The sequence below is a fragment of the Gigantopelta aegis genome, chromosome 10, assembly GCF_016097555.1.
Source record: "Gigantopelta aegis isolate Gae_Host chromosome 10, Gae_host_genome, whole genome shotgun sequence".
NCBI classification, from domain to species: domain Eukaryota; kingdom Metazoa; phylum Mollusca; class Gastropoda; order Neomphalida; family Peltospiridae; genus Gigantopelta; species Gigantopelta aegis.
In genome coordinates this window covers 56740971-56754707 of record NC_054708.1, presented here as the reverse complement: position 1 = coordinate 56754707, position 13737 = coordinate 56740971, and the positions used below count along the sequence as shown (strand labels likewise).

Genomic DNA, 13737 nt, shown 5'->3' with positions numbered 1-13737 from the left:
ATATTAGTTTCTTGGCCGGTCAAAAGATCTGGCCTAGGAACAAGAATCATATATATATATTGTTATTGCTAATTTGTTCTGGTTGCACCAAAAACAACAACAACAAACAACGAAACAAACCCCAAACAAATTAACAAACAAACAAACAAAACAAAAAATGTAATCTGTAATCATGAGGAATTTGTAAATTTTGTGTTGTGACGGTACATGCTCTTAATTTGTTTTCGCCTGTGGCGATATTAATTGTTTTAGAAGGCCGTGTGCAGTTTCATTGCACTTAAGCCCAGATGGGCAACTTGTTACGTAATACTTCTGCACGACAGTCCTCGATCGGTACGCCTAATACACACCCAGAGCAGGTGTGGAGGCCATGTGGCTAGTAGTTACGTAATAACTCCGGTAGTGCTGTTTATGGCCAGGGGATTGGTCGCGGATTGCCGACAGCCAGACTGATGATCAGAGAGAAATATACCGACTCTGGTAGAGGTGGAATATCAGATGATAAGATTCGGTGCCGCGATTTACCCCCAGGCGATATTTCGATTTATAATAAATAGCTAGTGTTTTTGAGATATCGAGGAGAAGCAAAAAGGACGGCTCCCAGGGAACGTAGTCCGTTGGACTTTGGTAAATATTTTATTTCTGCTCTGTTGTATAACCTTGATGTGATTGATGTGACTTTTAAATATTTTAATACTGTATTATACCAATATTCTTTAGACAGTGTCTTCGGTCATCTGACGAAGTAAATCGTAGTCTTACTGTTCTATATTTTATACGAGTATTTGGTAATATAAAGCTTAGCCAGTCATCCTAGAAGACCTAGGTAAACTGTAGGTTATTGTCTTTATTGTGATAGGTACCAGTATTAATTCTGTGTTACAAGGTTACTGAAGGAGTAGTTGGGGTTAATTAAAAATTAACCCGTTAGGAATAGAACTGTAATTCCTTTATTAATTAAGTTCCCCTGGAAGCGTTTCTCAATTATCACACGTTACTGAACGAGTAGTAAGGGTTAATTAAAAATTAACCAGTTAGGAATAGAGTGGTAATTCCTTTATTAATTAACTTCTCCTAGAAGCGTTTCTCAATTATCACACGTGTGGGTGTTGTGTCACGGTGAAGTGATTCGCATATTGTGTAACCTAGACACCTAGAGATTAACTAATTAAGTGATCAGTTCTGGGTTGTTATTATTGTTGTTATTAATTAACTACTACGGCTGTACATTTGTCAGCGTAGGTTAATACAGATTCCAAAGTGTATTGTGTTTTGTTGTGTTTTCTAGTGAACTAAATGTGCTATAATAATATATACTTATATAAGATCGTATCTCTGATCATACCTAGAGACGAGCCAAAGCGGGTATATACCGCCTGTTACATAGAGATCTAATAGATATACAGTTAGGAGAGATATTTTGATAATCGTGTTTTATTCAGTTACGGGTATTATAGAATCCCCGTGACGTGTACTGTTAAAAAAAATCCATGTTTTACTGCTATGGCCATGGACCATTTCAGAGAGGATTGGAATTACGGATTACAGATAATCCCTCCACGTAAGTGAATTATAGCTGGAAACCACACTCCCCACCCCCCACCCCCTCCACAAACACACACCAAAAAAGCAACAACAAAACACTAAACAAACAAACAAAAAACAAAACAAAAATAAACCAAAGCAAAAAAGGAACATAAACAACACACAAAAAAACAACCCACTCCCCCCCCCCCCCAAAAAAAAAAAAAAAGAAGAAAAAAAAAGAAGAAAAGCAAATCCAGTATCAAACTTCATCTCAAAGAACAACATGACTTTCTTTTTCAAACAGGCCTCGGTGGCGTCGTGGTTAGGCCATCGGTCTACAGGCTGGTAGGTACTGGGTTCAGATCCCAGTCGAGGCATGGGATTTTTAATCCAGATACCGAATCCAAACCCTGAGTGAGTGCTCCGCAAGGCTCAGTGGGTAGGTGTAAACCACTTGCACCAACCAGTGATCCATAACTGGTTCAACAAAGGCCATGGTTTGTGATATCCTGATTGTGGGAAGCACAAATAAAAGATCCCTTGCTGCCTGTCGTAAAAGAGTAGCCTACGTGGCGACAGCGGGTTTCGTCTAAAAAAAACCAGTTTCAGAATGATCATATGTTTGACGTCCAATAGCCGATGATAAGATAAAAAATCAATGTGTGCTCTAGTGACGTCGTTAAATAAAATAAACTTTACTTTTTTTTTTCTTTCTCAAGATATCACCTTCAAAGCAGTCAAAGATTTCACAGTTTTTAAAACATGAAACCCGTCTGTGCATTATTCTGCAGGATGTACATTTCTTGTTTAGATATGGGAGAACAAAGGCAATGCGCAAACTTGGATCTCATTGCCTGCTTTGATAATTAGCTATAACGTCTAATTATGAGGTGCCAATGAAGATGCAAAAATAATAGTTGGTTCCGTTATAGTCAATATGTTGCTCCCCAAATGTTGTACAAGATTTTATGACTAAGCCGAACAAACGTCTGCATACCTTATTTACCCAGGAACTTGCAACCATAAAGTATTTAAATGTGGTATGGGATGGATACATTGGCCACTGCCCAAAGAGTTCAGTTTCGTCCACGTGGATCAAAATAAAATTGAGGTGTATGACTTCTAGTCATACTGCATTACAACGCTATCTACTGAAGGTGCACAGCACACAAGACACCGTTGTTGTGTGTTCATATTAATGTACTATGTGACCGTCGGTGGGCCCATTGGGCTATTTCTCGTTCCAGCCATTACTCCACAACTGGTGTAACAAAGACTGTGAAATAATGCATATAGAAGAACCCTTGCTGCTAATCGAGAAGAGTAGCACACTAAGTGGCGACAGCGGGTTTCCTCTCTCAATATCTGTGTGGTCCATAACCATATGTCCGACGTTATATAACCGTAAATAAAATGTATTGAGTGAGTCGTTAAGTAAAGTATTTCCTTCCTTCCTTCAATGTGATCATGAAGAAGCCGAAACACGACTACTGTTACATGCTCTCCATTGTTCACAGAATGACAATAAGGTAGGAAAGTACTGATCAGATCGGCTGACGCTCATGTTGTGGTCCTTGCAATTGCCAATTTTTACACTTTATCTCTTGGTGAACCTTATGTTGTCTATGATATGAAGAGAAACCATAGGATGACACCAGCTCATGACACTGCAGCCAGCCTAGGAGAACAAAAATGTGGTTAGTCTGTGTGGCACAATTGTTCAGTAGTATTGGTGGAGAAACACCACAGGAAATTTAGACAGCTTTTCCTGATATTACACGAACATTGCTGTGTGTTCCCCAAACTGATGACAGATGACGACATGCGTCATCTTCAAAGGTTTGTCTTACTTCTTTATGATAGTACAAACAAAAACACGCAGATGGACTAGGCAAAGAAGGCTACTATTTGACAAAAATGAGGCTGCTAGATCATATAAATCGCACAAAAGGTGCCCTTACCAAACTTATTAAGAATGCACATATTCACACTTGTTTCACAATTTGAACAATTCAAGTATATTTTGACATAAGCTGCTAGATTACTGCGTTGGTTCTACCCCAAATATTCACCCCCTGCAGGGCTCGAGATAGAGCCCTGCGAAAAGCAGTCCATTTGTTGAGACATAGCAGGTAAAATAAAAGTTTACCTACTAAAATTACCAAAACAGTTGCAGGTAATTTTTCAAGAGACGGATGTATCATGTAAGATCATTTTTTCTTCTGTTTAGCGGAGGCTCTGCTCGTGATATTGGTAAATGTTACTTTTATAATGCTTTACAATACATCTCAGACGTGCTTATATTCCCTCACTGTCCCAAACCCTCCACTCACCCCAGCAGGTCATATTTTGTTCTTAGCAGGCCATGTTTGTTTTGACCTGCTATTTCTTAAATAATAATAATAACAGCTGGCCATATTGTATTTCCTAGTTTGACGCCTACCCCGAACCGTCTGCAAGAACTGGTCTAGCTTACACATTGGAGGAACCAGTGAAAAAACCAAGTTTAAATGAACAAGTAATTGAAAAAAGGAAAAGTCCCGAAGCAATAAAACATTGCGACATTCCTGTTCTTTAATATTAACTTGGCTTCGATAATTATAGCGGCTTGCATACCTACTGCTGTTGTTATATGATTGTTGGAAGCCCTCAAGGTAGATTACCAATGTAATACTAACTGACTATACCCTCTTAAAATAAAGTATGATTTATTATTATTATTATTATTATTATTATTATTATTATCATTATTATTATCATTAAATTCCACCCATATGACATAACAGGGCAAGGTGTCCCTCCCTACTTCTGTTATAATGTAAACACATTTCAAAAATCTTCTTTCGGGTAGGCTACACGTTTTGTTTCTTAGACTTCTAATTTTAAATCCATGTACTAGTCTATATCCCTACCATACACAATTTTCCTAATATTAGTAATAATACAAATAAAACGAAACGCTGGGGGGGGGGGGGGGGGGGGGGGAGGCCGTCATTACTTTTCCCTACGACCTACTCTTTTTATGTGTGTTCGCCCGCCCGCGTGTGTAGGGTTTTTGTCTGGTTGTTTGTGCGTATGTATGTGTATATGCCTATTTGTGCGCGTGTGCTCTTTAGCTGCTTGAATTACTGTTTTACAAAGATAAAAAAAACACCAAAAAACAGGTTATAGAAGACTCCATGCCTAACTTTAAGATTTGTTGCCTGAATTATTTGTTTTCGGAATCTCTTTAAAATGGTAAACGGCCACTCACCCCCTAAACTATCTCACACGCTAGTAGTTCATTTTGCAAGAAAAAAATTCACCATTTTCCACGAATCACTTTCGTTTCTCTTTCAGCTGGTAAAGTCATCCGTGGGATTTGCAGTATGCCTCGCAATTGGACTTCTCTTCTTCATAATTTTTCCTCTGGTTGGACTCTGCTTCTGTTGTTGTCGCTGCTGCGGCAACTGTGGAGGGAAAATGCTGCAAAGAGAACACCCAAAAGCTACGTGTCGGAAAAGAGCGTTCATGGGCATACTGCTGGTATTAATCGTATTTCAAGGGTAACTATTGAGGTGTTTCTTTTTCAGTAATAAAATAAATCTTGTTAATTACATTGTCTATTAAATAATCACAGTAAAATACATTGTATATACCTGTATTGTGAGTTTCGTAGAAAGTTGGCACATTGATTTTGATCATAAAGCACATTTTAGTAATCTCGTAATATAATATTACTACAATTATTATTACATTCATTTTCATCAAACAAACCGGTAAAATTCTCCAAATTCACCAGAACAGGGGTTACTTTTAAGATGTTATTTGTTAGTGAGGCAGAAACCATAATTGTAATAATATATAGTGGTGTAACAATACATCGAACTATGGATATGTTGCAATAGTCAATGCCTCGAGAACAATGCATCGATAGTTAATTCAACTATCGATAACAATCGTAATCGTTTGCTCAACTATCGATAGTTTCGACTGTATGCATAGTCAAATATGATCTATGACCAACGCATGATTTCACTACCTAGTGACATTATTACAAACACACATGCATAAATGCATACATACACACACACATACGTACATACATACATACATACATACATACATATACACACATACATACATACATGCATACATACTCACATACATACACATACATACATACATACATATACACACACATACATACATACATACATGCATACATATACTCACATACATACATACATACATACATGTATATACACATACATACATACACACACACACAACACACATACATAGTATAATATGAATAGATATTTTGCAAAACAATTTACCTCAGTCATCCAATATGTATGGCTGACTGAGGTAAATAGTTTTCGAAATATCTATTTATATTACTGTCATCAAGCGATTTAAAAAGTCACAACACTATTGCAATAGTACTATGACTATTGCAATACTAACACAATAGTAAAACTGACCGCAGTAGTCACCCCTATTAATATAACAGTTAAAACGCATACCACAAGTACGAACCCTTAATTCAAACCCGATACATGTTTTGCGCAATATATAATGCTAAGGTATGACTGTCAACTGTCATGACGTATTTGGCCAACTTGACAGTTGCGTTAATATTTCCCCGACTCCCGACTCAGACTTGTGCGCTCTTATGAACAACTAATGGGTTATACGACGAGAATCGAATTGTAAGAGCACTTAGACTAGCAACTGGACAGTCGTAGAAGTCTTCTCTGTGAAACGATGGTCAACTTTGTGCTTACAATTGGTATTCAGAGACTAGCATTAACATAAGTAAAATATACACCTGGTTTTATATGCTTAATTATGTAGTGAACGCTACTGCTCATGAGTCGTTTGGTCTCACTGGCAGATTCGTCTAAATAATAGACAACAGAACATGTTATTTGTTAGATGCTTGATCAATAATCCTAAGTACAATCGCCGTCATTAACAGAATTTGTTTTACATGTACATGTGTTTGTCTGTAGTTTTGTTATCTATCTATTTTTGCACAATACTATATATATAGCAACACTGTGTTAATAGAGTGAAGAAACCACTGTCAATACATTTTCTGTGATTCCAAGCAGCTGCATTAAATGTAAATTTAAAATCATTTATTTTGCATCTCACATATCGACGAAGCCGTCGTTTTGTTGTTCAGACGTGAGCATATCACTTTAAATGATGAACATGTTTATGGCATATTATAATATCGAATCTACACAGTGAAACACAGTGGGAGATGCATGGTTTTTGTAAGGAGAGCGTACGTGTAACAAGGGCACGTTAAGTATTTCAAAGTCCACTAATATGTAGTTACATACATGTGTATTGCAATCGTGTCCAGATACACCAGATATTAAAGGTTCCCAACATAAACAAGTGACTTAAATGTAATCATCTACAAAATACGGTATTTTGGGCGGGGTGGCAAGACACATATCCATACTTGGGGAGGGTCCCGTTCCAGCCTCAACCCACTGCAATCCGCGCCTGAACTACAGTCCGTCTAATCATTATATATATATATTTTTTTATTTTTTATTATTGTAAATAATTTCAGTTTGGTTTGACGTAAGAAGAAAAGTATTTTTGTGTGCAATTTACAAATCAATCGGCTCAGAAATAAATAACTCGTTCCCTGTGGGATGAACTATAGTTGGTTTTAAATGTTTTATACCCAAGACGATTAGTTACGTAAAATAGTACCCATACTGTAGTGAATATATAATTATAATAATAATAATAATAATAATAATAATAATAATAATAATAATAACAATAATAATATATGCTTACTGTAGAGCCGGTATTATCTGTACGTACGTTAGCAACAACCATCTTTCCGGGACCCTCAGTTCAATGCAGAAAATCACCAACAACGCTGTGAGCGACATCTTGAACTTCATAGATAACGTCGACCAGGTACCGTAAATATTTTACATTTGTTTGTTATTAATTTAAAATTAATGCATAATGATGCAAAATTACTAAAGCATTAAAGAAATCAGTGTTATACTAGACCAACAAAATAAATTACAATTATCTAACATTATTTAATTACATTTACAAAGCTCTCTTAGGCTCTCTTAATCAACACCATATCGTCTTTGCAAATCGTTTTGCATTGTACTTGTACGGATTGACGTCCAACAGCCGATGTTAAGCTACAAATCAATGTGCTCTAGAGGCGATTTGAGGTAATTATGACCCCCACCTGTAATCGCTTTCTTGTTGCTGTGTCTTGTTTTTCTCGTGCTCAGAGAGAGAGAGAGAGAGAGAGAGAGAGAGAGAGAGAGAGAGAGAGAGAGAGAGAGAGAGAGAGAGAGAGAGAGAGAGAGAGAGAGAGCTTAGTACATTTGGTCATTTTATGCAGATTTAGGCCGTGGTAGAGAGAGAGAGAGAGAGAGAGAGAGAGAGAGAGAGAGCTTAGTAGAGTCAGATGAGAGGCCGTGGAGAGAGAGAGAGAGAGAGAGAGAGAGAGAGAGAGAGAGAGAGAGAGAGAGCTCGTAGTACATTTCGTCATTTTATGCAGATTTAGGCCGTGGTAGAACGAGAGAGAGAGAGAGAGAGAGAGAGAGAGAGAGAGAGAGAGAGAGAGAGAGAGAGAGAGAGAGAGAGAGAGCTAGCTTAGTACATTTGGTCATTTGATGCAGATTTAGGCCGTGGTGTAGAGAGAGAGAGAGAGAGAGAGAGAGAGAGAGAGAGAGAGAGAGAGAGAGAGCTAGCTTAGTACATTTGGTCATTTTATGCATATTTAGGCCGTGGTAGAGAGAGAGAGAGAGAGAGAGAGAGAGAGAGAGAGAGAGAGAGAGAGAGAGAGAGAGAGAGAGAGAGAGAGAGCTTAGTACATTTCATTTGGTTATTTGATGCAGATTTAGGCCGTGGTAAATATATACCCTAAGTATTGCTGGTGTTCAAGTCTTCAAAACATAAATAGCATTACACTTTAACCCATGGCTCTCCATGCATACTATATTGTCATGCGTTTATTTTGCAGCAGTTTAAACAGATCCTCATCAACAATGTGAACTTTGTGAAGAAACTATTGAAAGCTGATACAGACGGTATGTGTTATTAATTAGTGTCCTGTCGGCAAAACTAGAATATAGTTTGTGTAACCGAATAGCTAGATCATTAATCTGCCTTACTTCCTATTCCCTACTTTTGTGCGACACGGAATGTGTATGTCATCTAAAGATGTTTTCAGTTTTGATTTGCCGAAAATAATAAGTTACTTTCGATTCCTTTGACTCCTCTGTTGCACTACTATACATGAGATTACACTTAAAAGAAAATAACAACTCCCCAGCAACTTTCCCCCAAAAGCATAACAAAACACCCCAAAACATCATCAACAACAACAATGAAAACAACATAACACCCTAAAACGACCCACCAAAAAGCAACAACATACTAAATGAATTGAGTCTTATTAGTTTTAAGGTGAAATACGTGTTTGTCTCGCTCAAAGGAGCCATCCTTATTATTATTGTTGGAAACGTTTAATTGTTTCTCCATCACTTCATATACAATAGCCAATACTCGGCACTGTGAGCAACACGTAAAACAAACCCAATGTTCTTTATACAACCTAGTAATACTACTAATAAGTGAATACCCGTAATAATTAACTTTTCTTCTTCTTAAGAAAAACGGATATCATCACTAATCACCAAGCCATTAGTTCGCAATTTAAGCAGAGACATCAATTTTGATGGAATTCTAACTAACATCAAGAAAGGTCAGTATCTGTTTTTATCTTTGGCCGAATTATAACTAACATCAAGAGAGGTCAGTATCTGTAACAGGCGTCTTTGACAAAATTCTAACTAACACCAAGAAATATCAGTATGTTTTTAACGCTCGTCTTTGACGGAATTCTAACTAACACCATAAATGATGTTTTTAACGCGCTTCTTTAACAGAATTCTAATTAACATCAAGAAAGGTGTTTAACTGTTTTTAACACGTGTGTTTCATGCAATTCTAACTAACATCAAGAGAGGTCAACACGCGTCTTTGACGGAATTCTAACTAACATCAAGACAAGTGTGTATCTGTTTTAACACGCGTCTTTGACGAAATTCTAACATCAAGGTGTATATCTGTTTTTAACGCGTGTCTTTGACGGAATTCTAACATCAAGAAAGGTGTGTATAGGTTTTCATCACGTGTTTTGACAGTTACTTTTACCACGCTTAACAATAGAGTTTAATATTTCTCTACGTGTATCTCGACTCATACGTGTCGCGTGTATCCAGGTCAGGGAAATCCCTTTGCACGGGCGTGTGGTTCGCGTTCTTACGCGTAAACGACTATCCACACGTAAGTTAATATATTCGTTCCCTCATTACAGTTGATGTACATGTAACTAACAGCGAAGCTAATGTGTAAAATGTTATGAAACCTATACAATAGTAGGCAGTGAACACCTATAACCCCCTATCTTGATTTTATACAACACATATACAATTTTCCTTGAATCAAATGGTCTAATATTTTCCTGTTAACAAAATAAAAGAAATGAACATACATTTAAGAATACAGTACTTACAACAATACAGTACTTACCTCACGTTATCGTGAGAAAAGTGGAAATCTTAAAGACACACGCATCTCACATGTTTCACGGACGTTTCGCGTAGAGAAATCTTTAAGTATCTTAATACGTTTCGCGATACTTAATGTTTTCTGTGGAATATTTCAGGCTCTAATACCACGGGCGTAGGAAGGTGACAAAAAGTGGGGGAGGGGGCCACACATTTAAATATATAAATACATGTATAAATATATACAACACATCGCTGCCTGCCGCCCGCCCCCGCCGCTTCATTCGCCAGTGAATATTACAGTCCAACATCAAGTGCAATGTTACAGCATTTTTGCAATTAAGCGAGATGTGGCAGGGGCACACATGTTAATAAAATACTGAATTGAATTGTTTAAAATCTTGAAGTTGTCACCAACTGATAAAGGCCTATGCCACTCGAACATCCACGAAGTAGACTATGCGACCAAATCAGCTATGTCTATAAATTGTAGTTGGCGTTGAAAACAATCCACTTTGTTTTGAAATTAGCTCCTACACTGATAGATTTATAATAATAATAATAATAATAATAATAATAATAATAATTATTATTATTATTATTATTATTATTATCCCTAGAATGAGCTTTCTATTTTACATTCTGCCGTTAGTTTTAGAAGTAATAACACTGACAACCTGTGTATGTCAATCACACGGATTCTCCTTTTTTATAATATGGCATCTATTATCACTGCTATAATCACACATACTAGAGTACCACAGTGGAGGGATCGCAAAGCACACATAACATCAAAACAAGTAATCTCCAAAAGAGCTTAAGGATCGTGCATATGTTGGATATATAACTATGAAGCTTTGAATGTTCAAAACTTAGCAGTAAGAAACTGGCCTAACGTTCCACAAACAACCTTGTATAGACATCATTCGAAACAAACTTATCGTCTCTGACCCTATCATGCATATAGTGATGATAATTTTGATGTTATTCAAATACTTATATACATATACATACATACATATATATATATATATATATATATATATATATATATATATATATATATATATATATTTGTTTAGATGTGGACAACGCGATGCGCATTGTATCTGATATGGACACATCTTTGAGAACGTTAAAGTCAGAGACAGCAACCATTGCAGGAATAGTAAGCATTTTACTTTCTTAGACAGGCATAGATAAATAAAACAAGCAAATAAACATCACTACAGGCCTCACTTGATGATTTTGTGTACAATGCAGTCTGAGATATGGCCGGCTTTTAATCAACAAAATAAAATGCGATAATGAAGAATTTGAGTTTTGATGATTGTCAACGAAAGGTAATATTTCTATATCTAGATGTTATCTTTGCCATCAAGTAGGTAAGGTAGAGAAATACGGATACATCCAAGTACACGACGCTTCTAACAACTAATAGTCTAATAACATAATATTGATAATGTAATTATTAGTATCAATCATTAATCAATAATTTAATGAAATAATCTCACAATACTTAATAAAACAGTTTTACTTTATGTTATTAAAGGGACATTTCCTGAGTTTGCTGCATTGTAAGATGTTTCTGACTAATAAAATATTTGCACGATTAAACTTACATATTACATATATTTTCTAGTTTATAATATCATTGTCTGTGTATTCAATGTGTTTCTGGTCGTTTTAATATTTCTAAGAAGCCCAAACTGGATTTTGTCTTCAAATAATTTCGTACGTACGAAAAAACATATTTTAGGAAATAAAATGAAATTTAACCTGGTACAAATATTCGAACGATAAGAAACACGTTTAATATACAGCCACTAATTGTATATGCAGAACAATATATTTGATATGTAATTACAATCGTTAAAAAGTCTCTGTTAGTCAATAACATCTTAAAACTTGCAGCAAACTCAGGAATGTCCCTTTAAATAGAGAGCGCACCGGAAAACTGGTATCGACACCCACTTCCGTTACACCATTGCCGTGTGCGATTATTGAAAAACACATGTTCCATCAACGGGGTATAAAACATTTATGTAACAGGTATAAAATACATTGATAAAAACTTTATACCAAATATACGTGTCACTTTACCTTTTATTTAGTGGCAAAGTGAAAAAGTAACGATACCGCATTTAATTATTGAAAAATAGTATTGTTGTCTTTATTGCAAGTATTTATTTTTGTGAGGTAATTATATTTAATTTATTGTTCATGCAATACATGACAACATTTAGATGTTTTGATTTATTGTATAACTTTTATCGTCCGTTACCAACATCGTCCTGTGTTTGTGTTTACTGCAATCCAGGATGGCGGATATTTGTTTACATTTTCAATGATTTGTTATTACGAATGCATTTGTTGTGGCCCTGATCCATCTGTTATTGGGGAATCACATAAAAATAACCACACCTTTATTATTAACGGATGTAGGACAAAATGTCAGTGGAAAGTATGTCAAGTCAAAATGTCAACTATTAAAGTGGTACCCAGGTTAAAATGTCAACTTTCACATTATACATAATGTAGAGACCATATAGCAGTGTTTCTTTGGTTGAAAACCACATGTTCGTTGGCCCATATGTAGGTCTGAGCACAGTTATATTGATCGTAAATATTGTTAATCAAAAGTTTGAAAACAAACTGTTCTCTGCTTTCCGAGATGACCCAATAGAAAAACTATACCGGAAACAAAATTCTCGTACGAGCCCATGGGCAAATATGGGGTTTTGTCGCATTGTCCCGCTGTGACGTGCATGATTGGCATGATAGTATAAAGCATATTATGGCTAGTTAATTAACAACGCTTTGTCCCGCTGTGACGTGCATGATTGGCATGATAGTATAAAGCATATTATGGCTAGTTAATTAACAACGCTTTGTCCCGCTGTGACGTGCATGATTGGCATGATAGTATAAAGCATATTATGGCTAGTTAATTAACAACGCTTTGTTCTTTCAGCCCTCGCAGCTCAAGAATGTCGAGACGGCCGTCAAGAGTCTGAAGAGTAAACTGAACGTGAAGCTCAATAATGGCGTAAGATGATGCGCTATTAGCAATAGCGGCCGTGACACAGTACACTGGTGTATTTCACAGCTAGAACAACTGTGCTTTCAGTAATATACATACGTCGGTTATAGTATGCATCGGTCGATACATGATATATATGTCCCTCATTAAACCTTGGTTGCAAATGGTCATTTATTTTTACATTTAAGTCAAGGATAGATATTTTTATTCGCAAATGGGTATACTCTTGGGAAAAGAAGGATGGGTAGAGGAAATGAACAAAAGAGTATTTGCCTTATCAACATGTATTTAAATTCATTTTGAATTATTTTTCATTTCGCTTTGGTTTATAAAAATATGTTCACAAAACCAAAGATTATGCCGCTTATAAGCCGTGTGGACCTAAATCTTCATTTAAATATGAGCAGCGAAAATTGTGTTAATATGATGACGTTGTGGGGTACATTTATTATGGCATTTATTTCATTAATTTATGTGCATGCATATGTAATATTTCAGACGCAGAACATGTTAAAGAACGAAATACAGAAAGGCGTGACTAATGCTGTAAAAAGTAAGTCTGTAATTGCACTAATTTTGAAAAAGATAGTAATCTTAGCAGAC

At 36.2% G+C, this 13737-nt stretch overlaps 1 protein-coding gene across 10 annotated transcripts in view; it reads left to right on the top strand.

The window, feature by feature from the left end:
• The window catches only part of LOC121383949 (prominin-1-A-like), a 58611-nt gene that overhangs the window by 14825 nt on the left and 30049 nt on the right, over window positions 1–13737 (top strand). For all 10 annotated transcript variants that reach the window (XR_005959314.1, XR_005959312.1, XR_005959313.1 and 7 more), the window contains exons 4-10: window positions 4867–5072; window positions 7344–7464; window positions 8540–8606; window positions 9191–9283; window positions 11174–11259; window positions 13066–13140; window positions 13633–13687. Coding sequence is in view for 6 of the 10 variants with exons in the window: in XM_041514062.1 (XP_041369996.1) it covers window positions 4867–5072; window positions 7344–7464; window positions 8540–8606; window positions 9191–9283; window positions 11174–11259; window positions 13066–13140; window positions 13633–13687 (703 nt within the window). In the remaining 4 variants the exon portion in view is untranslated. The remainder of the gene's footprint in view (window positions 1–4866; window positions 5073–7343; window positions 7465–8539; window positions 8607–9190; window positions 9284–11173; window positions 11260–13065; window positions 13141–13632; window positions 13688–13737) is intronic.